At 38.0% G+C, this 23388-nt stretch overlaps 1 protein-coding gene across 5 annotated transcripts in view; it reads left to right on the top strand.

Annotated features, from left to right (window-relative positions):
* col11a1a (collagen, type XI, alpha 1a) overlaps positions 1 to 23143 on the top strand; it is a 119127-nt gene extending 95984 nt beyond the window's left edge. For all 5 annotated transcript variants that reach the window (XM_047349689.1, XM_047349690.1, XM_047349692.1 and 2 more), the window contains 13 exons: positions 3470 to 3523; positions 4637 to 4744; positions 5473 to 5526; positions 5810 to 5863; positions 7234 to 7341; positions 10077 to 10130; positions 10222 to 10257; positions 10367 to 10420; positions 10527 to 10773; positions 12484 to 12596; positions 14554 to 14622; positions 19439 to 19672; positions 21838 to 23143. In XM_047349689.1, the coding sequence (XP_047205645.1) occupies positions 3470 to 3523; positions 4637 to 4744; positions 5473 to 5526; positions 5810 to 5863; positions 7234 to 7341; positions 10077 to 10130; positions 10222 to 10257; positions 10367 to 10420; positions 10527 to 10773; positions 12484 to 12596; positions 14554 to 14622; positions 19439 to 19672; positions 21838 to 21984 (1332 nt within the window). In that variant the 3' untranslated portion in view covers positions 21985 to 23143. The remainder of the gene's footprint in view (positions 1 to 3469; positions 3524 to 4636; positions 4745 to 5472; positions 5527 to 5809; positions 5864 to 7233; positions 7342 to 10076; positions 10131 to 10221; positions 10258 to 10366; positions 10421 to 10526; positions 10774 to 12483; positions 12597 to 14553; positions 14623 to 19438; positions 19673 to 21837) is intronic.
* The last annotated feature ends 245 nt before the right edge of the window (positions 23144 to 23388 follow it).

The raw sequence follows: 23388 nt of genomic DNA, 5'->3' as shown, positions 1-23388 counted from the left end.
CCTGGCAGCAGCTCCTCCTCAGCAACCCAATTTTGGCTCTAAAGCTGGAGAGATACATTCTCATTAAAGGCAGATTGGCAAAAACAAAATGGGTGATTTACGGGGTCAAGGTGTTACGCTATCTGTGAAGTAAAGCCTTTTTAAAGCCTGTGGAGAAATGAATGTCAGGATGTGAAAATCTTGAATCAATTTTTCCCCATGGTAAGAAATTGAAAGGCTTACTAAAAGAAAAAAAAGACCAAAAAAAGCTGGAAAAATGGAGCTGTGGGTTTCAGTTTATGTCCTTGTCAGTGAAAAAAATCAAACAAAAGATGTGTAGCAAGTCTGACACATTATTGATCCACAACTGTCTGACAGACAGCTGCTGCAAAACAGAAGCATAACATGCATCTTGTAAAGTGGTTAGGAGGTTATAGGAAATGAGGGGTCGATTCAACAAATAATAAATAAATAAAAAACCAATGAAAGCTCTAATCTTCGAATGGGTTCATTGTGATGCGATTATTATTTCACATAATTTCTAGTTTTACTTGACATAGATGCTTTTGTTTACTGCTTTTAATCATTTTTGATGGGCAGATTTAAAATGTCAACACAAACTCAGACAGATATGACTCACCCCAATTAACACAGACCCAAACAAGCACCATGCAGAGCAGTCATTGGTCATTTCTGACAGTCAGCCTTCAGAAACAGAATTAGATGTCCCTTTTAAGTTACTGTATAGCATAATTATACAACTTTCCCTTATTAATTGTCTTAGTACCTCACGATAGTGATATTGATTGTGCTGTCATAGAACAGCACAAGCCAGCCCATAATATTCGAAAAGTTATGACATCACAGAAAATGCGGGCATCAGTGCACAACACAATGACCACCAAAGAAGAAAGTGTTGATAGTAAAATCTACAGCTGAAATATGAGTTGATAAGATGAATATTTTTATTCCAAATTGTCCTGTGAGACAGAAGACGTCTGAAGAAATGTAAATAAATAAATAAAATATTTATTTATATTTACTTGGATGCACACAAGCCATGACTTGCTGTCGTTGTTGATTATTGTTATTATTATTTTTTTTATAATCTCTTCATTAACTGTGTCTTGATGGAAAATATCTGCCTCACATGTCCTATTTGTTTGTTGTTTTGCTGTTTTTCTAAGTCTATGTAAATGGATAGTGTTACGTGTTTTTGCCTCATGAGAAAATCAAGCATGTGCAGCCTTTTCAAACCAAGGCTGGTTGGTTTCCTGCTGCGTCCACAGAAATGTATATTCGATTTATTATCACGGTATAAACATATGCAGCACCTGAATAGCCAGAGGGTTATGGTTAGGAAAAGGCTATTTTGTAATCACACACACAGGTCTAAGGGGGCTCAGGAAGAGAAGAGGGTTTAAAGTGATCAGTACCCTTCATGTCCGTCCTCTGAATGTGTAATTTCTTAGCAGAAGATTTTTTTGACCTTTTGAGTCTTTTTCCTAGTTTTTTTTTTTTCATTTTGACAGTACTAGTATTTCTAAGTGTTTTTGCCTAGCTAAGGATTCCTGAGTGAAAAAAGTGCCTGTCCACATTATTCATTTCATCACTCTGGTTTGCATATGGTTCCTTGACTTGATCAGACTTTAATTCGTTTTACCAAGCTGTGAGACAGTTATGAACTTTTATCTGAAGAAATGTTATGCAGTGAAAACCTTGGTAATCAGCCTTTGAAACACAGCACTGCCGCATTACCACTAAGGGTGCTTGAGGAACCTTGACACGAGGAGCACACCTATACACTGACACCCTCTGCAGTCTAATATGCCACAGCTGAAATGGTTCTTTGTGCCGATGAAGAGCCTGCCTCTTCACCACCAGTAAGAGGTACAAATCAGGAGAAGATGAAAGCTCCAAGACCTGAGGAGAGCTCGCATTATAGGCTCTCAGTCAACAACACTCAGGACGACGTCAGGCAGATCAGAACAGAATCATGGTGGAGGGTGGTTTGAAGATGGAGACTAGAGGTGGGGTTGAAAGAGATAGTTATGGGTAGGAGAGAAGATATGACCGAGCAAACGTTGGCGTGATTGAAGAAGGCTGTGTGTTTGAATCTCTCAGCATGATTGTGTGTTTCTGTGGGCAGACAAAGGACACTCACTCAAATATATCTTGACATAGTTGAAGCAGTCCATGTTTGATGCCACTGGATTACTTTCTGTGTTTGAAGAAGGTTTTCTGCTTTCCATTTATCAACCAGGACAAATAGTCAATAAGAAATCTAATAAGAATAAACTAAATACCAAGATGCTGGGAAGCCCAGGAGATGACCTGAAAAAATCTCTTGTAATGAAGATCCTTATTTTCTTTAAGACACGAGTGTGGCACGTTTTGTGGTATTTCTTTTTTGTGTTTGTTTGTTTTCTTGCTTTGAGTTAGCCTGTAAGTAGCTTTGTTAGCAACATTTCCGAAATAGTTACACAGGCAGATTTAGGTTTGAAGTAATCTTTTAATTTTATTAATGTTTTGAAGTGACCAGTCCCAATTTGAATCGGAAAGAGAATCTGTGAAGGGAGCTAAGTATTAGGGTAATGGCCAGGAGGCCTTCCAGCCTCAAAGACTTGAGCTGATCACTAAAGAAAAGCTGGTCAGCAGTTATAAAAAGGTTGTGACTGCTGCAATGCCAATAAACCTTTTTCTATTGATCATTGAATGGTATAAATACATTTTAACATGCCATTTTTTTAATGAAGTGTAACTATGCACAGATTTTCTTTTAACAAACTGATACTTCTTTAAATATTGTTTTATTATTTTTTGAGATATACCTGTTGCATTTCCTATCAGAAAGAAAGTTCATTGCTGAATAAAAATAATCTTAAATCTAAATCTCCCAAGGGGGTGAGAATAATTATGGCCTTAACTGTATGTTGCTTAGTTTACCTTGAAAACTGGGAAACGTTGAGAGCAAAAAATATGGCTTATTTGGAAACATTTTTCAGATATTGCCATAAAATATTTTTGATAAATGTTCTGCAGTTGTTTATTGGTTAGAATAAATCATCCAGTTCTTTGAATTCAGCCAAAGAGTCGAGTTCTTTAATGTAGATTATGATTTTATTACCATTAAATACAGTGATAGAGAATAATCTGCTTTGTCACAAAGATACATTCAGTTTGCATTATTTTTCAGTTTGAAGTTAAATTCTGATATTGAGATAAAAAGTATTTCTAATTATCGATCTAACCTGGACCTTGGACAGATTAATTAACCATGTGTTTATGCATCGAATCAGCCAGAAATGTATTCACAACGCAAGAAACTGTATCTTAAACAGCAGCCGCAGACGTGCTGATAGCTATATACCTGCTGCACTGTACTGTAATGCACTATAACAGATCTGAGAAGAACATCCACTTTAATGTATGTTGCTGTTGTACAGTGTGTTGTACTAAAATGCTGAAACAGTGTCTTGTGACTTCTCAGGGACCTCCTGGAACTCCTGGAGCAGAGGGCAGACAAGGAGAGAAGGGCGCGAAGGTAACAAAATTAATTTATGTGCTGTTTGGCAGAGTTACTTCAGCTGGACTCTGCACGAAAAGCAAATAGTTTAACTTCCATTGAAGAATACATGGAAATTTACGGCTGCATCTTCTGTGCCTGATCAAAGTAAAGCAATGCTTCTGTTCTTGTTTAGCCATCATTCTTTGTTATTTTGCTCCAAGGTTTGGTGACATTGTGCTGTAATTTCCACAACCACTGTCTTATTTTCATCAGCCTGGAAATCTAGACATATGTTTCTTTCAGAATCAATTATCATCAGCTGACACAAGCAGCACAATCCATCCTTGTATTGCTGCCACCTTAGCTGCTTGAGTCAGATTGTAATTATTTCCAGCAAGGTATAATTAAAATGTAAATAGTTTTGTGATCCTTCAGTACACTTATGTGTTAATTTAATATTTGCGTTTTGTGAAAACCTCTTAAAATGAAAAGCATTCTAGTTCTTGAAATAATCTTAATAATCAGAAACAGAAAGCAGTGCAGCTGTATCCAACTGTGGCAGGAAATCCTGTGAAACTGTGTTAAGAGCTTCGTAGTAAGCCTGTAATCTCTACTTACTGCTCAGCTCAAACTAGATTTACTGTAACGTTTCTCCATGTACGCCATGTACTTTCTTTTTATTCTGTAGTTGGATGGTATTCAGCACTAGACCATCTATTGTTGTGCCCGTCCTCAGCTTTGTTTAAAACATCAGAAGCACATATTACTTCATACCCTTGCTTACTTGTTGGCATTTGCCTGATATGCAAACTGCACATTTATTTTAAATTCTGTGTAGGCTAAAGCTGAACTCTGATAGGAAAACACTCTGAAGCTCTGTAAGGCTACAAAGAAGTGTTGGCAACAAGATACCAAAGTTGTTTATGGGTTGCAGATTCTTGAGGCCACCACACATGCTGTGTTTTTATCTACAGTATTGCATTATGTTCTCTTATTTTGCATTACATTCAGATTTAGATTGACAAAAATAAAATACTAGCTGCTTACTTACAGTGAAAACAGTGTTGTTCTTTCAGACCACATTAAAAAATATTTATTATATACATCTTTGGTGTCCTATTTTGATTTGATTTTTATATTCACATACAGGGTGAAGCAGGTGCTGAAGGTCCAGCTGGTAAAACAGGACCTGTTGGCCCCCAAGGACCTCCTGGGAAGCCAGGTCCTGAGGGTCTGCGTGGAATCCCTGGCCCTGTTGTAAGTCACAGCAACAGCAGTGATGTTTTCAGGTTATAGTGCTTTGCAAAACTACTCTTGCCCCTTGAATTTTATTTGTCATGTTACAAACACCAACTCTGAAGTATTGGATTTGGATTTTATGTAACAGACTAAAGTAGTGCATAGTTGTAAAGTGTATTGAAAATAATACATTGTTTTCAAAAATTTTATGAGTAAAAATCTGAAAAGTATGATGGGCATTTGGACCCATTTACTCCAATATCCTTCAGTAAAATCAAGTACAACCAATGCAAATGTATGCTCCACTTTTCCAATTTATGAAGATTTTTCAAAACCATGTTTAGTTTCTCTTCCATTTCACTTAGTTCATCATATAAAATCCCAACTAAATACATTGAAGTTTGTAGATGGAGCGTGACAAAATGTGAAAACGTTCCTTTGACATGAATGCTGTGGCAAGCTACAGTAGATGTGTGCAGCACTCTCAAAGAGATGTGCCCAGGCCAGCTGAGACACACACCTACAGTATACACACACATAAAAGCACTGCTAAGGCATGATGATAGACTTCATGGAATAATCAATACTCCCATTTGGCTTATACTTTAGTTTTACTTGTTTATTTCAGCACACTTTTTCTCCCTGTTTGGGCTATTAATCATCGAGTTGCCCACAGGAAATCAATGGTAGAGCGCTGAAAATACAGCAGCCCATAATGCTCTCAACAACTGAATGGTTTTTCACAGGGTGAACAAGGGCTGCCCGGTGCCCCAGGACAGGATGGTCCACCAGGTCCAATGGTAAGTATTCAGAATCTGTTCTGCCTTCTCTCTCTGTCTGGATTTATTTATGTAATCAGATTTTTCTCTCTTCAGTGAATTTTAGAAACCACAGCCACACTGTACCAAAAGGCTTGCACAATTTTGCCCCTGTTTACCTCATATTTTATGGATTTTATTGAATTAGTTTTGTCACACTCTGGCTTTCTATCTACACCTTTCCTTCTTAGTGCTTTTATTTTTTCTAACTGCTCTGACTGATTTTTCTGAGTGAAATAAATGTTTCAACGTGTCTCTCATGCAGGGTCCTCCAGGTCTCCCAGGCTTGAAAGGTGACCCTGGCTCTAAAGGCGAAAAGGTGAGTCCCTTTTTTCCTGTTTTCTTGTATCCAATTGCAAGCTTGTTTCATTTTGAATTTAAGAAGTCCTGACATTACTTACACAAACCTCTAAGCAGAAGTGTGGTTCAGAATATAGCCAGAGTTACATCATGTAAACAGCGATGGTAAATTTATCTTAGTATAATTACCATGTTTCCTTTGAATAATCTTTAGGAAAGAAATGAATTTTTTGTCTTTGCCTCTGAAAAAGAAAATGTTTTCATGGGATTCAAAAAGCAGCTGAGTATGTTATGGCTTACGAAAAAGGACTCCAGAATGCAGACCAGCAGGCAGCGTAATGGTATGTGAAACAAAGGATTTAATCAACAAAAATTCACTCACAGATGAGGCAGGAACAAAACAGAAACAGGCTGGCTAGACAGGCATGGCATGGTCCAAAAAGCAAGACATGAGCATGATCTGTAAACAAGACATGATTTGAGAATGTTTCCACGAGGAATAAACAGGACAGGTGTGTAAATATGGAGTGTGACCAGGTGAAGCAAGAAGAGAGATTAACTAGGTGCAGGTGAACCGGATAACGTTAATTAACAGACAGAACAAAACGTGGCTGGAGCAAAAACAGAGACTCTTAAACACAAACTAACAGAAACCAGAAAAAACATGAAACAAAAGCATAACCAGATCTGAAAACCAAACTTGACAAAACATGAACAAGACGACAAAACTAAAGCATGACCAGAAAAACAAACAGAAACATGATTAAAAAATCTAACAATAATAATAATAATAATAAACAGAAAATGATTCAAAACCTTAACTGTGAAAAACATAAAGAAAAAACCCGAAACCAAAAAACCAAACAAACCCAATCATAACAGAGTATGATGTATCACTCCAATCTGTCCAATCTTTCTATTTTCCTTGCTCCTACTGTCACATTTGCTGGTGAAGAATAACTGCTAAGGATATTCAGACAGGGCACATTACTCTATCTAAATTGCCTCCCACACCCTGACGTTATGGCTTGAGAGAAACTATTATGAAAGCTCACAACAGAATCTGTGATGTGTGTGTGTGTGTGTGTGTGGTTGACATTTTTAATGCAGTTGAATCACGGGGCCTGTCTGGAGCTTGCTTATTTCAAAAGTCCTTGCATCTGTGTTGTGAAACGACCTTTTGATTTGCAGAGAGCTTCTTTCATATATGTTGCAGAAACAGCCTCCCAGGTTACCTGCTTAAATTAGGTTAGCCAATCCAAAATATCTACATCGTGCCGTCCAGGGTTGCACGTTAAAGCTACCCTGGACGGCACGATGTAGATATTTTGGTTTTCTGACATTTCTGTTTGATTTGACGCTGTGTGCATATTTGTTTTCACCCTGCAGGGTCACCCAGGTTTGATTGGTCTGATTGGACCCCCTGGAGAGCAAGGAGAGAAGGGAGATCGAGGTCTTCCTGGGCCCCAGGGTGCTCCTGGTGGCAAAGGTGACTCTGTAAGTGCTGTTGACCTTCAATTTCTACCATGTTAATCCCATTTGCCCTTCCACCATGGCCAAAGGTATAGCCATAATAACTTCTAGCTAAGCCCTGCAGCATGCGTCCTCTCAACTACTGCTGTCGAAAATAGAAGCATATGTTTCAATTTGTTTAGCCTCTTGTTAGGTGCAGTTTAAAATACAATTACTGCAGTACTTTATTGTCTCTGTCACTATCACTGTCTTTGGACCATCATCAGAGTAAATATAACTATTACTGGTGCACCATTAAGAATTTTGTGGCCGATTTCCGAAGCTTTCACCTGCCAATATCATGTTTTTGCCAATGAAAATTATTTTTCTTCTCATCCTGCATTTATCATTAATATTCTGAATAATAAATGTACTTTACAATTTTAAAAGAAAAAATAATGATTATCAAGCTGACATGTTAAACTGTCTTTAGCATTTTTTTAGCGAACAATGCATTTAGCCTGGCTAAGATTATTTAAGAAACAGTCTGTGGGTCATCTCCCAAAGGCCCTGGATCCTTACCTAACCTCTGAGATTTCCAAAAGGCTGCCAACATTTCCAAATCTAGTTTGTTCCATGACAGACAGGGGTTATTTTTCTCTCGTTTTCAGGTCTTCGTTTAATCTGCAAAAGAAGGTCTTGCTCTCTCTCACGTTCTCACAGCCAGAATATACGAGAAAATGCAATTTTGCTTAAAACAGTTAAATAATCCTCGTATCTCTGTGATTTCTCTGACCTTAACACCTGCTGTTGAAAATAAGTAACTTTCAGTCTTCAGTCAGTAATGGCATCCCCTACAATGCTGTATTCACTGATCAAAAAATAAATCAGATTTTTGAGTTTCTGCCCATCCAGTCACCATATCAGGACCAATCAAAAATTATTCTGTTTAGCAAACAGGCTATTTTCTCTGTCCATCGCTAACTCTATCTAATAGAGTTTAGTTCTGTTTAATATATGTTTTCCATTATGTTATCTTTTTGACTCTTCAAGCCTTTATGTTCATTTACTGCACATGTTAAGATTGTGATTATTTTCAGTTTGTTTAATGTTTTCTGGAATAACCTTACACTGTGGATTGCTTTATACAGGTCGTAGATTCTTACAAAGCCACAGCATCAAACATAGTTTTGTCCCCTCCACTGAGAAGTAATGTTAAAAGTGTCATATTCGGGAGGGTTTGTGGACCAAAGTGCAGAGACAGGCGAGGAGACGGCATAACGAGCAGAACGATGATTTATTAAAGTTAAACTCCGACTTACAGAAGGCAGGCAGGCAGGTAGTAACAGAGAGTTTAGGAGTCCAGGTTTGACAGAGTAACATGAAAACAATTGAAGAAGTTGACGAAACAAACCAGCGAGGAACAAGGAAAACTAATATATAGATGGAAATGAATGTGGAACAAAAGGCAGGTAATCAATAGAACTAGGGACAGGTGTGACATGGCAAGCAGGGAGGCTGAAGGACAGGTGAAACTCATACAAAACTAAACCATGGGAGAAGGGATTAATTAACAAACTCAGAGAAACAGATCTAAGAAAACCACAACAACCTAAGATATAAGAACCTGGCAAATAAGAATTAACAAAAGAAACCATAAAGGAAACCCTAACTAAAAAGTAAACAAACCCAAACAAACACTGACTGAAACCAACAAGGAGGGGAGCAGAGAAAGCGAAGACTAGAATAAATGCAAACCAAACGTAAACAATAAGTGGAACTAAGTAAAGTGCCAAACAATAACTACAAGCTAATCTTGAACCTATTGAACTGAAACAATAGAAACCAGCACGGGGAACTACACTAGGAATAAGGCTGGGAAGAACTACAAACATAAAGGGAAACGAACACTGAGTAAATAATAACTGAAGGGGAACAAATGACAAGAGGAGGAACAGGGCAAAGAAACTAATAAACTAGAAGAGTGCAGCAATAACAAATAACCTAACAATAAAATAGCATAGAAACACTAAGCAGGAAACTAAACTAGAACCCCCAAAGAAGCAAAGGGAACTGTAATAATAATAATAATAATAATAGTAATAATAATAATCAAGAGAACACCATTCTAAGTAATAAATAAATGAGAAAGCAACCGCCAAAGAAACTATGGGCGAGGGGAAAAATAACTTACTAAAACTAGGAGGCAGGAGAGAGAACAAAACTATCAGGAAACAGAAGGAAATAAACAAACATGACTACAAAACCCAAAGAAATAGAAACAGGTAACAGAAGACTAAACAAATACAAAACCACAACAAAGTCCAACATGGCAGATCCTAACAAAAAGCAAGTAAAACATCTGGCCAAACAGCAACCTCAGTCCATTTTAAAATAAACCTTGCATAATGACTGTAAATAAAACTTAGTCTGGTCTTTCTTTGTAGTTTAAAGCGATGCATTAAATTGAGATGTAACTTTATGAAAGCAAAATGGGCTTAAGCATCAATTTATTAAGGTTGCTATTTTTAATTGTGAACCTGAAAGAAGGTCCTATTTAATTAGGGCTTTCTTGATAGGATAATGGGCTCACTAATTAAAAAATAAACAGCATATCATAAGAGTTGCATTTGCTTTCCATTCATAAATACTTGAAAATGAAAAACATTCATTTAATGTCCTCGTTCATGCTGGTTTTTGTTTCTAGCTTTCGCTCTGAAGCTTCAGACTGAAACATGTAATTGTTTCTACATCCATTAATTAAGCTTTTTGTGTTTTAGGGTATCAGTGGAGCTGCTGGTCCTCTCGGTCCTCCTGGTCCCCCTGGTCTACCTGTATGTATTATACTTAATAAAATGTATATTTATGTTGTGGTGCCCTGATAGAATAGATTGCCAAACTACTGTTGTGTCCCATGTGATGCAGGGTCCTCAAGGTCCTAAGGGAACCAAGGGTTCAAGTGTAAGTACCAACTAAACCGTTACATTTAGCCTATACGTATTACAAGTTAGTTTTCAATTCAGGTTAGTTTTCAGTTGGATAATGCATTGCACCTATGTTTTTTTCTTAGGGTCCTGCTGGTCCAAAAGGAGACACCGGTGCAATAGGTCCTCCTGGACTGCCTGTAAGTGTTTTTAGACCTTTTTAGTATTTCTTGTGATTGCGTATATTTAAATGATCATATCTACACAAGGCCAAGTGGTAAACCTAGCCATCTTGTATGAAATCAGGGTCCACCAGGTGAGGTTATCCAGCCCCTGCCCATTCAGTCGCCCAAGAAGACCAAGCGCTCCAGTGACATGCAGTCAGATGCTGCTGGCACTTTCATGGATTATGGCGAAGGCATGGAGGACATCTTTGCCTCACTTAACAACCTCAAACAGGACATTGAACGCATGAAATACCCTATGGGCACACAAAACAACCCAGCCAGAACATGCAAAGACCTCCAGCTGTGCCACCCTGAGTTTCCCGATGGTAAGTTTAAGCACTGCATCTAATCTATGTTTCTAAACTACCAATGAAAGGTTTGGGCACCTCTACTAATTCCTTTTAATAAAAAGAAACACAGCCTTTTGACTGGCTTGGTTAGGTTTAAATTGTAGGAGCAACATAATCTTCTATTTTGGACCAGAATATTCATAACTATGTAGATATGTGCCTGTAGATGTTTGCTCTAATGATGCTTTAATTCTCAGAACAAAATCTTTCACATTTTTGCTTTAAAAGGTGATCCAGAAACCTTCATGGGGATGAGGCTTTTCAGTGGCATTTTAGTTTTTTTCCCCCACATTTTCTTCCAAAATTATCAACCTTGTTGTTGTCAGTGTTGTTGTTTTTTTACAGTTGTCAGGATGCAGAGAGCAGCAGCTGTGCTGATAGACAGAGACATATTTAGGATTAGGATCGGTTTAATAATAGTCACCCTGGAATGAAAACTAAAGATTTCAAACCCTTTGAACTTTTTTATATTTTGAGCTTTTTCTCGTTTTCTCATGTTACAACCACAAATTTGTATGGACATATTAGGATTTTATGTGACAGAACGGGCACAAAGCAGGGAAGTGGATGGAAATGAACTCATGGTTTTCAATTCTTTTCTCTATTCTTTTCAAAATAGTTCAAGCTCAGCCTGGATGGAAACCATTTTTGAACATCAGTTTTCAACCACAGATTCTCAATTGAAATTTAGGTCTGGACTTTGAATGGGCCATTCTTACACAACAATATGCTTTGATCTAAACCATTCTGTAGAAGGTCTGGCTTTACATTTAGTATCATTGTGCTGATGGAAGGTGAACCTTCAGTCTCAAGTGTTTTGCAACCTCTAACAGGTTTCTTCCAAGATTACCCTGTCTATAGTTCCAGCCATCTTCCAATAAACTCTGACCAGCTTCCCAGTCTTTGCTGAAATAAAGCATTACCACAGTATGATGCTGCTCCTACCATTTCTTTTACCAAGTGGATGGTGAGTTCATGTAGATGTGCTGTGTTTGTTTTCTACACACTTTGTATTTTTATTTTTTTGGCCAAAAAAGTTACATTGCAGCCGCTTCTGCCCAGAGCACCTTCTCCCACATGTTTGCTGTTTCCCCCACATGACGTATGGCAGGCTTTAAATGGGAATTCTTGCCACATTTTTTCAACAATGTCTTTCTTTTTGCCATTATGTCTTACTCTATGTAGATGACCATGTCTTGGTAGGTTGGCAGTTTTGCAATACTCTTTCCATTTTCAGATGATAAACTAAACAGTGCTTGGTGAGGTGTTAAAAACTTGGCATACAAGTGGTCCCCGTTTACTAATCTGGTGATGTCTAAAGGCAATTGGTTGCTCAGTTTTCATTTAGGTTAATCAAAATACAGGGAGCTGAATACAAATGCACATCACACTTTTCAGAATTTTGTTTGTATCCTTTTTCTTCCAATTCACAGTCCTGCAGTATAGCGTGATGGTCTAAGACCTGAAATCTTAATACTGTACAGTAAAGTTTGTGGATGTAAAATGTGAAAAGGATCAAGGGGTTTGAATGCATTTGGAAGGCACCATACATACAAATGTGAAAGAAATAACTTTATACTTATTTTTTATTAAATGTCACATTTAAAGGTGGATTAATTGAAGTTTTTATTATTATCTGTGGACATCAGATGAACAGGATAGTTAAGTGTTCTTGGTTCTCTTCAGGTGAGTACTGGATTGATCCAAACCAAGGGTGCTCTGGCGATTCTTTTAAAGTCTACTGTAACTTCACTGCTGGCGGCGAAACCTGCATTTATCCAGATAAAAAATCGAACGGGGTAAGTGACTGGATTTACATGTAACATCACTATGCTCCTAATCAAAGAATAGGCTTTCATGGCACATTCATGTCACACTGTAGTTATCAAAGAAGGATGTTCTTTTAACTGGTAGAGATTTTTGCAAACATCTGAATGTTGCAAAGATCCGAATGTTCCCTCTGGCATTGTATATTACAAAAAAACACTGGAATTTCTCTTTTGTTCCTGCTTAATAAATTCTGATTTTCCCATAGAGGCAATGCTTTCATACAGGTCCTTCTCAAAATATTAGCATATTGTGATAAAGTTCATTATTTTCCATAATGTCATGATGCAAATTGAACATTCATATATTTTAGATTCATTGCACACTAACTGAAATATTTCAGGTCTTTTATTGTCTTAATACGGATGATTGTGGCATACAGCTCATGAAAACCCAAAATTCCTATCTCACAAAATTAGCATATTTCATCCGACCAATAAAAGAAAAGTGTTTTTAATACAAAAAACGTCAACCTTCAAATAATCATGTACAGTTATGCACTCAATACTTGGTCGGGAATCCTTTTGCAGAAATGACTGCTTCAATGCGGCGTGGCATGGAGGCAATCAGCCTGTGGCACTGCTGAGGTTTATGGAGGCCCATGATGCTTCGATAGCGGCCTTTAGCTCATCCAGAGTGTTGGGTCTTGAGTCTCTCAACGTTCTCTTCACAATATCCCACAGATTCTCTATGGGGTTCAGGTCAGGAGAGTTGGCAGGCCAATTGAGCACAGTGATACCATGGTCAGTAAACCATTTACCAGTGGTTTTGGCACTGTGAGCAGGTGCCAGGTCGTGCTGAAAAATGAAATCTTCATCTCCATAAAGCTTTTCAGCAGATGGAAGCATGAAGTGCTCCAAAATTTCCTGATAGCTAGCTGCATTGACCCTGCCCTTGATAAAACACAGTGGACCAACACCAGCAGCTGACATGGCACCCCAGACCATCACTGACTGGGTACTTGACACTGGACTTCTGGCATTTTGGCATTTCCTTCTCCCCAGTCTTCCTCCAGACTCTGGCACCTTGATTTCCGAATGACATGCAGAATTTGCTTTCATCCGAAAAAAGTACTTTGGACCACTGAGCAACAGTCCAGTGCTGCTTCTCTGTAGCCCAGGTCAGGCGCTTCTGCCCCTGTTTCTGGTTCAAAAGTGGCTTGACCTGGGGAATGCGGCACCTGTAGCCCATTTCCTGCACACGCCTGTGCACGGTGGCTCTGGATGTTTCTACTCCAGACTCAGTCCACTGCTTCCGCAGGTCCCCCAAGGTCTGGAATCGGCCCTTCTCCACAATCTTCCTCAGGGTCCGGTCACCTCTACTCGTTGTGCAGCGTTTTCAGCCACACTTTTTCCTTCCCACAGACTTCCCACTGAGGTGCCTTGATACAGCACTCTGGGAACAGCCTATTCGTTCAGAAATGTCTTTCTGTGTCTTACCCTCTTGCTTGAGGGTGTCAATAGTGGCCTTCTGGACAGCAGTCAGGTCGGCAGTCTTGGGGTTTTGAGTGATGAACCAGGCTGGGAGTTTTAAAGGCCTCAGGAATCTTTTGCAGGTGTTTAGAGTTAACTCGTTGATTCAGATGATTAGGTTCATAGCTCGTTTAGAGACCCTTTTAATGATATGCTAATTTTGTGAGATAGGAATTTTGGGTTTTCATGAGCTGTATGCCAAAATCATCCGTATTAAGATAATAAAAGATCTGAAATATTTCAGTTAGTGTGCAATGAATCTAAAATATATGAATGTTAAATTTTCATCATGACATTATGGAAAATAATGAACTTTATCACAATATGCTAATATTTTGAGAAGGACCTGTACAACAAACTGTTTTTATGTTTTCTTCATGATCGATTGCAAGTTATAATACCCATGATAATGTCCACATTCTCCACACTCTGATGTGTTTTGTTTTGTTGTCTGTAGGTCAAAATATCCTCATGGCCTAAGGAGGTTCCAGGTTCATGGTTCAGTGAATTTAAGCGTGGTAAAATAGTAAGTATTTTTGTTTTTGGCTTTCATCCATTTCCCTCTGCTCGCACCACACTTCAGTCTGTGCTTCATCACCTGTGTTGTTTTTGCATTCTTAGAGTTTGTTTGCAGCTTCCAAGGGGTTTTCATACAGTAATAACTCCTTTTTCATTATGAGCCAGTAACCAAGGGTTGCTTTGCTTCAGGAAAACCTAAACTTTTCACATTTTTAAGTGATTTCGTATTTTTTAGACAAAGGCAAACAAGAAGATCTTTATAGTGGACAAGAGCCGATTTGAAAGCAATTTATGTGCAGCCAGCTGTGTCTCATTTTTATGTATTATCAGTATATTTTTAATTCTTGTCAAGAACTGGTCTGTAGACAGTAGTAAGAAAGTTACCATTTGATCTTCCCCATCAGATTGGTGTACAGGTATACGTGTTTCCACAGAAGTTTTATTTTTTATATGAGGTTGTCAAATAGTTCATGCCATTACTGAACTACCGTATACCCTTACAAAGGGCAGTCTTGGATATCGAATTAAGTTTTTACACAAAAAAACAAATGTGGTATCTCAATAGTTGTCTTCTGTGTCCAAAAGATAAAATTTACCATAGTTACATTTCCATTAATATCTTTTTTTTTTTTATAAAAAAAAAAATTTTGTGCATGTAAATTTTAACTGACCGGTTGAGGAACTAAATGGCCAAATTTTCCTGCAAATATATTATTCTTAAGTAAAAAAAAGTTTTTGTTGTATTGCAGTTTTTATACAATAGTTTAAAGATAAAGATACAATACATTTAAATTTTGTTTATTGTACAAATATAATAATGTTATCTATAATGTGTATCCATTATTTCAGTTTTGATATATAGACTTATGCAAAAATATAGAATAAACACCCACCCTGCTTAGTAAAATACATTTTCCAGTGCTTATTTTACAGAATATCATCCTTTTTTTGCTACTCTGCTGCTTATAGAGTAACATAAGTACAGGGGTTGGACAATGAAACTGAAACACCTGTCATTTTAGTGTGGGAGGTTTCATGGCTAAATTGGACCAGCCTGGTAGCCAGTCTTCATTGATTGCACATTGCACCAGTAAGAGCAGAGTGTGAAGGTTCAATTAGCAGGGTAAGAGCACAGTTTTGCTCAAAATATTGAAATGCACACAACATTATGGGTGACATACCAGAGTTCAAACGAGGACAAATTGTTGGTGCACGTCTTGCTGGCGCATCTGTGACCAAGACAGCAAGTCTTTGTGATGTATCAAGAGCCGCGGTATCCAGGGTAATGTCAGCATACCACCAAGAAGGACGAACCACATCCAACAGGATTAACTGTGGATGCAAGAGGAAGCTGTCTGAAAGGGATGTTCGGGTGCTAACCCGGATTGTATCCAAAAAACATAAAACCACGGCTGCCCAAATCACGGCAGAATTAAATGTGCACCTCAACTCTCCTGTTTCCACCAGAACTGTCCATCAGGAGCTCCACAGGGTCAATATACACGGCCGGGATGCTATAGCCAAACCTTTGGTCACTCATGCCAATGCCAAACGTGGGTTTCAATGGTGCAAGGAGTGCAAATCTTGGGCTGTGGACAATGTGAAACATGTATTGTTCTCTGATGAGTCCACCTTTACTGTTTTCCCCACATCCGGGAGAGTTACGGTGTGGAGAAGCCCCAAAGCAGCGTACCACCCAGACTGTTGCATGCCCAGAGTGAAGCATGGGGGTGGATCAGTGATGGTTTGGGCTGCCATATCATGGCATTCCCTTGGCCCAATACTTGTGCTAGATGGGCTCACTGCCAAGGACTACCGAACCATTCTTGAGGACCATGTGCATCCAATGGTTCAAACATTGTATCCTGAAGGCGGTGCCGTGTATCAGGATGACAATGCACCAATACACACAGCAAGACTGGTGAAAGATTGGTTTGATGAACATGAAAGTGAAGTTGAACATCTCCCTTGGCCTGCACAGTCACCAAATCTAAATATTATTGAGCCACTTTGGGGTGTTTTGGAGGAGCGAGTCAGGAAACATTTTCCTCCACCAGTATCACGTAGTGATCTGGTCACTATCCTGCAAGAAGAATGGCTTAAAATCCCTCTGACCACTGTGCAGGACTTGTATATGTCATTCCCAAGATGAATTGATGCTGTATTGGCCGCAAAAGGACACTCTATGCCATACTAATAAATTATTGTGGTCTAAAACCAGATGTTTCAGTTTCATTGTCCAACCCCTGTATACCAAGCTGGTATTAGCAGGTTGATTAGCCAGCCTGCAGTCCACTGCTTAACAGACATGGCACTTCACTAACTGCAGGTTAAAACGACGTTTCTCTGATAACACTGATAGTCCTTCTTTAGCTTCCAGGCCGTGACTGCTCTAAATGCTCGAACATTTTCTAAACAACTGAATATGTCTTTCTTCCTAGCAGGAGAAAACCGCAGTTGTTTCAGCCAGCTGAGTGGTAGTGCACGGAGACTGTTGGTTCAGGGTTCGGCTCTGCTTTACTCTTTGCTCCTTACAGCCAGTCTGGCACTTTCTCTGGCATTTCATCAAAAAGACTTGAAACCACAATAATGACATGACAAAATATTTGAGCAGTTTTGAAATCATAACTTTTTATAAGCTTTGATGTGCATCGATATAAGTAAAAGGTTCGTGCCTGGCAACAACACAAGTGCAAGAAACTTTACTAGAAATATCACAAGTTATGGACAATAAAACCAGTGAAATTAGTTTCCAAAGAGGAAAATGATACAATCCTTATAAGGATATATATTAAACAAAATTATTCTAAACCAAGAAGGTAGTGGAGTAGATATTTAGATTCTAACATAGATATGATTGAGAAAAACCAGCCTAAACAGGGATGAAAAGAACATATAGTATAACATAGTTGTTAAACTAAAGCCACGTTTAACTGCAATACAGAACAGATTCATTTAGCAAGGAATCCCAAATTATTCATTATTTGTTTAGTTGTATTTAAAACATGGCATTTTTATATATGTATACTTTATCATTACATTTTAAAAGTCAGCTGTGAGCCTATAGTTACTAATATTTTGGAAATCAAGGTGTGGACCTTTAAAGGCCAGTCAGGTCAAATAATATTAGCAGATGCAGTCCTTATATGACTTGTTTCTCCAGCATATGCCAGCGGCTCTGAATGAGGAATTTGGATGTCAACCACTTAAAATCTTCATCATGTTCTTTAAACCTTTTTAAAACGATGGTTAAACAATGGTATGGCACGTAACCCTCTAAGGCCACTACCATCAGAAAAGGGGTGCATATTGATCTCCATTTGCTTGGTTCATGCCAACTCAACAGGCACACAGATGTTATAAAATGATAATTCATTAGCCAGAGGTTCACTCTTCTATATTTTGATGATGTAGTTGTGACATCCATGTGAGCGCTGCTGGCAAAGATCTTGGAGGGCGGCAGTAAGTTGGGGTACCCTGACTGTTTTGGGTCTATATAGCCTCATACTGTGCTGACTGTGTGTGCTAGCAAGCAAGACAAAGAGTGGTAGACTAATTGTTTAATCTCCTCACTGAGATTGTTCTCTTTGCACTTCACTGAACATTAGATGTCTATTTTCCTGTCATCAGATCGGTGGTTGTCTCTCACTGAAATACTTCAAGTAGATACTAACCTTTCTGTACAAAAAAACTTTGAGAAACTTTAGGGGAGCATTGTGTTTTACCCTTAAAGGTCACTAAGGTGCTTATCTTTGCTCATTTTTGCTGCTTCCAACACAGAAACGTTAAGTGAATTTAATGTTTCATCTGCTCTGTGTGCAGAAATTGACAGGAAAATGTTTAAACTATGTGAACAGTTTGAGTTTAAATAAAATCTTCTTTAATCCTTATTTCATAACAGACTGAATGAATCCAAGATCTTTGATGTTTTGTTTCACTAGTTTAATTTCATGGCTAATGTGCACCCACCCCTACACTTTGGAGATTTAAGATGAGATCTAAATTATATGCTGCATTCAAGACAAGATGGATGTAGTCTTCATGGCAGCAAATATTGCTGTAAAATATCGAAATAGTTTAGGGCATTATTGTTGCAATTGCAGAAGAATAAATACACTTTTTAAAACCACTGAAATCTCAATGTTTGAGAATGCTGTATCATCAAAAAGTTAATTTATTATTAATTTATTTAAGAAGTTGAACTCATGTATAACATATATATTTATTATACAAACAGTGATATATATCAAGTGAATATCCATGGCTTACAGGTAATGAAAACCCCTTATTCACTTTCTCAGGTAAAAACATTAAAATAAAAAATGGCTGTGCTGTGCTGTCTCTGGACTTGATAAAACACAGGGGACCAGCACCAGCAGATGACATGGCTCCCCAAATCATCACTAAAAACAATGGACTTCAAGCAGCTTGTTCTGTGGCTCTCCACTTTTAATCCAGACTCTAAAACCTTAATTTCCAAATTAAATAAAAAAATACTTTCATCTGAGAAGAACTTGTGGACCTTTTTCTACCACACCTTTTCCTTCCACTTAACTTTCCATTAATATGACTTTACACAGTCCTTTCTGAACAACTTGCTCTTTAACAATGCCTGTTTGCGGTTTACCGTCTTATGGGGTTGTCAGTGACTGTCTGTTGAACAACTGTCAAGTCAGTCGTCTTCCTTGTGATTGCACCGGCCATTGTGTAAAATATCTGTATTACCTTTCTCACTCTACTCTTAAACAGTCAAAGAAATTAAACTGTGAAAATTCCTATTACTTTCATTATCTTATCTTCTGCTTTCTTGTGCTCCCCGATAGTTTTCCTATGTGGACGTTGATGGAAACTCGATCAACATGGTACAAATGACCTTCCTCAGACTACTGACAGCCTCAGCCAGGCAAAATTTCACCTACAACTGCCACCAGTCTGTGGTGTGGCACGACTCATCCAGCGACAGCTACGATAAGGCGCTGCGCTTCCTGGGCGCTAACGATGAGGAGATGTCTTACGACAATAACCCTTACATTCAGGCCATCTCAGATGGATGTTCGGTAAGCAGTGTTGTTAGATACAATTTGTCGGGCCCCTCTTTTAGTTAATTCTGATTTTCAAACTACTGTATGAGAGAGCAGTCATTGTAAGACAAAGACAAAATGATTACAACATTTAAAATGTCTTTACTAACTTTTAAAAATGAATAGTATGATTAGCATGGTTGGCATTACTAACTGAAAACAACAGCCTGTGTGTGTCTATTATCATTACCTTAACTGTAAGCTTTATAAAGGGCTGTCAACATTTGCATATCCAGTATGTTCTATAACAGACAGAGACTGAAAGCTCAAAAGGATAAAAGCTGCAGTAAATAATGAATCTTAATCAATATTGTCATTGCAAGCTTTAGCAATCGCAATTACATGTTTTGCTGATATCATGTAGCTCTAAAGTAGAGCAACTTTGTTGTACTCTGTTCAATCTTCTTATTGTCTCTTGAATACAGTCTGGCTGTCTATCACTCTATCGCCTGAAGGAACTGGAAACATGTCTTTACATTACATGCTGTTTGATATTTTATTGGTGATTTGTGTATAAACCTGTGCGGTCTCAGGCCCTGTTTACACAACATTTTCTGGTGAAAATTGAAGAGTTTGGTTACTTTTATACTATTTATCTACACAACAACGGCGTACATTTTCTCTAAAAATGGCGCAAGTTGAGAACGGGTTCTAGAGTGTAATGGTTTGAAAACGTCCCAGTCTCCATTGTGGTGTAGATGATGGTAAGAAAAATGGAATCTTTCTTACAAGTAAATCCTGGCTCATGTGCAGGTAGACTGAGATGAGTAGAAATGAATGCGCACACGCTTAAAAAAACGGTTGCCGAGTTTAAAACCCACAGAAGACAATGATATCAACAATAACAATGGCGGATTGCAGAGTCCTTACTTGTACAGCTGATGCTTTTGAATCTAACAAAGGTTCTCTAACAAAGTGCTCATTTTCTCCCCCGTTTTGAAAGCAGGAAGTGTGTCTGCGCTCGTTCAAAGAACGTTTCAAAGAATAATTAACCCACCATGCCAACTAGTGGGACATTTTCATGTCTCAACTGTTGCCGTGTGAATGGAGACTGTAATTAAAATGTTGTCATGTAGATGTGTTAACAGATACGGGGGGAAAAAAATCCCTTTTTCAATTATCATTGTGGGGAAAACAGGGCCTGAGTGTGTATTCCCTATAGAATGCTGATCCTTGTCTTAACGATGAGACTTCCAAAAGGTGGCCAATATTTTCAAATCCATCATGTTCATTAATATCTTAAAGCTCAAAAGGAAGGACACACATCAAATTGGCTTTACTCCATTTATTGTTTTTGTTATTTTCTGAAAGTCTTACTCTCAAGCAGCCTTAATAAACCACAGGCATTTCTGGACATGTTCTAGAAAGTACAGTTCTCTTTTAAGTTGCTTCTTACATCGCTGTGCTTCCTCTGACTTTAGTTTTGAATACCTTAATAATATTAAAAATAGCCAACTCCCGGGTACTCTTTACTGAGTAACAGCATCCACACCGAAGAGTGTTGTGGTCAGCCTGCCCTGGTAAGACTTGTATGCTCCATTCTCTGCAGAAAAAGACTGAATATTGACGCTTCCAAGTAGCCATTCATCAATCAAGCCATATCAAACTGAAGTCATTCATTTTGCCAGTGCTTCTCTAGACAGTAGTATTGTCTTTGGTGTGATGTGAAGCAACTCAGTAACTCAAAATGCAAACTACTATTTGGAGTTTATCCTTTGTTAGTTTATTTTTTAGTGCATTTCTTTTTTTTCTAAAAATGGTTACTTTTTTTCCCAAGTAATTAAGAAAACAGCAGATATATAAAATAATGAATTTTTTTACCAGTAGGTTAACATTTGCTTTTCAAATAAACCTTGGGGAGCTCTTAAGTGTTTCATCCGGTCAATGCCTGCCAAACAGAGATATTATTCCTGAATGAATAAAATAGAACTGAAAAGCTGTGATTGTAGCTAGTTTTTGCTGGTAACTGGGAAAGAGCCTTTTTGTCTTCCACCTTTTTAGGCAGTTTATCCTGTTGATCTGGTATGTTAGACGTGAAACGACTGCTAATCTTTCTTTCTTGCCAAAACATTTTTTTATTCCCTGAGATTTTTCACAGATAGTTGGCATTGAACTTTGTTTCCTTTTCTCTCTCACTGCAGACAAGAAATGGCTATGGAAAGACTGTGATGGAGATCAATACTCCCAAAATCGATCAGGTTCCGATCGTCGATGTCATGTTGACTGATTTCGGGGACCCGAACCAGAAGTTTGGGTTTGAAGTTGGACCTGTCTGCTTTCTTGGATAAACAAAAGTAAAACAAAGGACTTGATGAGGACAGCAAATAAAGTCGAGCCAGGACATCCTGGGTGCCACCAAATCCCCATTTTAAGTCCCCCACCCTTTTCTATGCCACATGCAAGTTTTGAATGAGAGATGGCGTAGCAAGCATGTCTTTCCATGTATGCACGTGTAATCCAGAAAGGCTTGTTGCCCTCGTAGGGCTCGAACCACATGACTATAGCTCGTTATGGAAAAAAGGTGAAGGACATCAGAGCTTGTGGCAGAGGAGGAGGAGTCGGAGGTGACCAAGAGAAGGGGTCTGGTGACATGAGGTGAAACAGATCTCTTCACTGAATTCCCCAGGTGCTGTATGAAAACAACAACAATGGTGCTTGATCAAAAAAAAACACAAAAAGTATATAGTGGTGCTAAGAAAGAAGGTGTATTTTGATAATTATAAAAAATGTAATTATTATTTTGTACAATACTGTTATTTCTAAATCCACTTTCAAAACTTGCATGTGTATCCGAACCTGCTTTGGGCTCAAACATATACAGAGTAAGTTAAACCCATCATTACTTATGGTTTTTGTCATTTCTTTTCTACATTCTGTGTATTTGTGATAAAGCAAATAAAAATGAGCATTTAAATAATTTTCTATCACCAATCAGACTGTATGCTCCATTGTATATACTGCCCAAAGCCTGAGGTTTTTTGTTGTTTTACTCTTGTGACTGTCAGGTGAAACAACTGCATATATCACACCAGCACAAATATGGCAACATCTCCCACTAATGTTGTGATTCTGTGCTCCTAGAAGACAATAACAACCTCCATCTTTCTTTATTTAATTATATTTGTTTGTTTTTCCCGATTTCACTTTTTTGACTGGCTTTTGCTTTGGTTGTATACCTCAGACTTTCTTGATAACTTTTAAAAAACAAGGATTCTATGCCCTGTATATACCCTAATTAAGCAAATAAAGTTATATATTTTGGGTGGGGATTTTTTCAAAAGAGCGGAAAATTTTAACTGTTAGACATCCACTGTTCAGATCCCCTTGTGAAGGCAATGAGAAGCCATTGCAGTAACCAACTTTTGTTACTAAAATGAGAAAATGTTTTATTGTGCTGTTTTGTTTTTTTTAGTTCATTTAATATTAAAAAATGAATTCTAAACAATAGTGAGCCAACGTCTCAGTTGTGTGTAAAAGACAGGACAAATCTACCAATGTACACTAACCATGCTTTGAAGCAATGTTTTACACACACACACACACACACACACACATACATAATATATATATACACATATATATATATATATATATATATATATGCACACACGCATATACATATATATCTACAGGGGTTGGACAATGAAACTGAGACACCTGGTTTTAGACCACAATAATTTATTAGTATGGTG

Source organism: Girardinichthys multiradiatus, chromosome 21 (genome assembly GCF_021462225.1).
Source record: "Girardinichthys multiradiatus isolate DD_20200921_A chromosome 21, DD_fGirMul_XY1, whole genome shotgun sequence".
NCBI lineage: Eukaryota > Metazoa > Chordata > Actinopteri > Cyprinodontiformes > Goodeidae > Girardinichthys > Girardinichthys multiradiatus.
The sequence above is the reverse complement of the archived record's forward strand: the minus strand, read 5'-3'. Positions and strand labels throughout refer to the sequence as shown.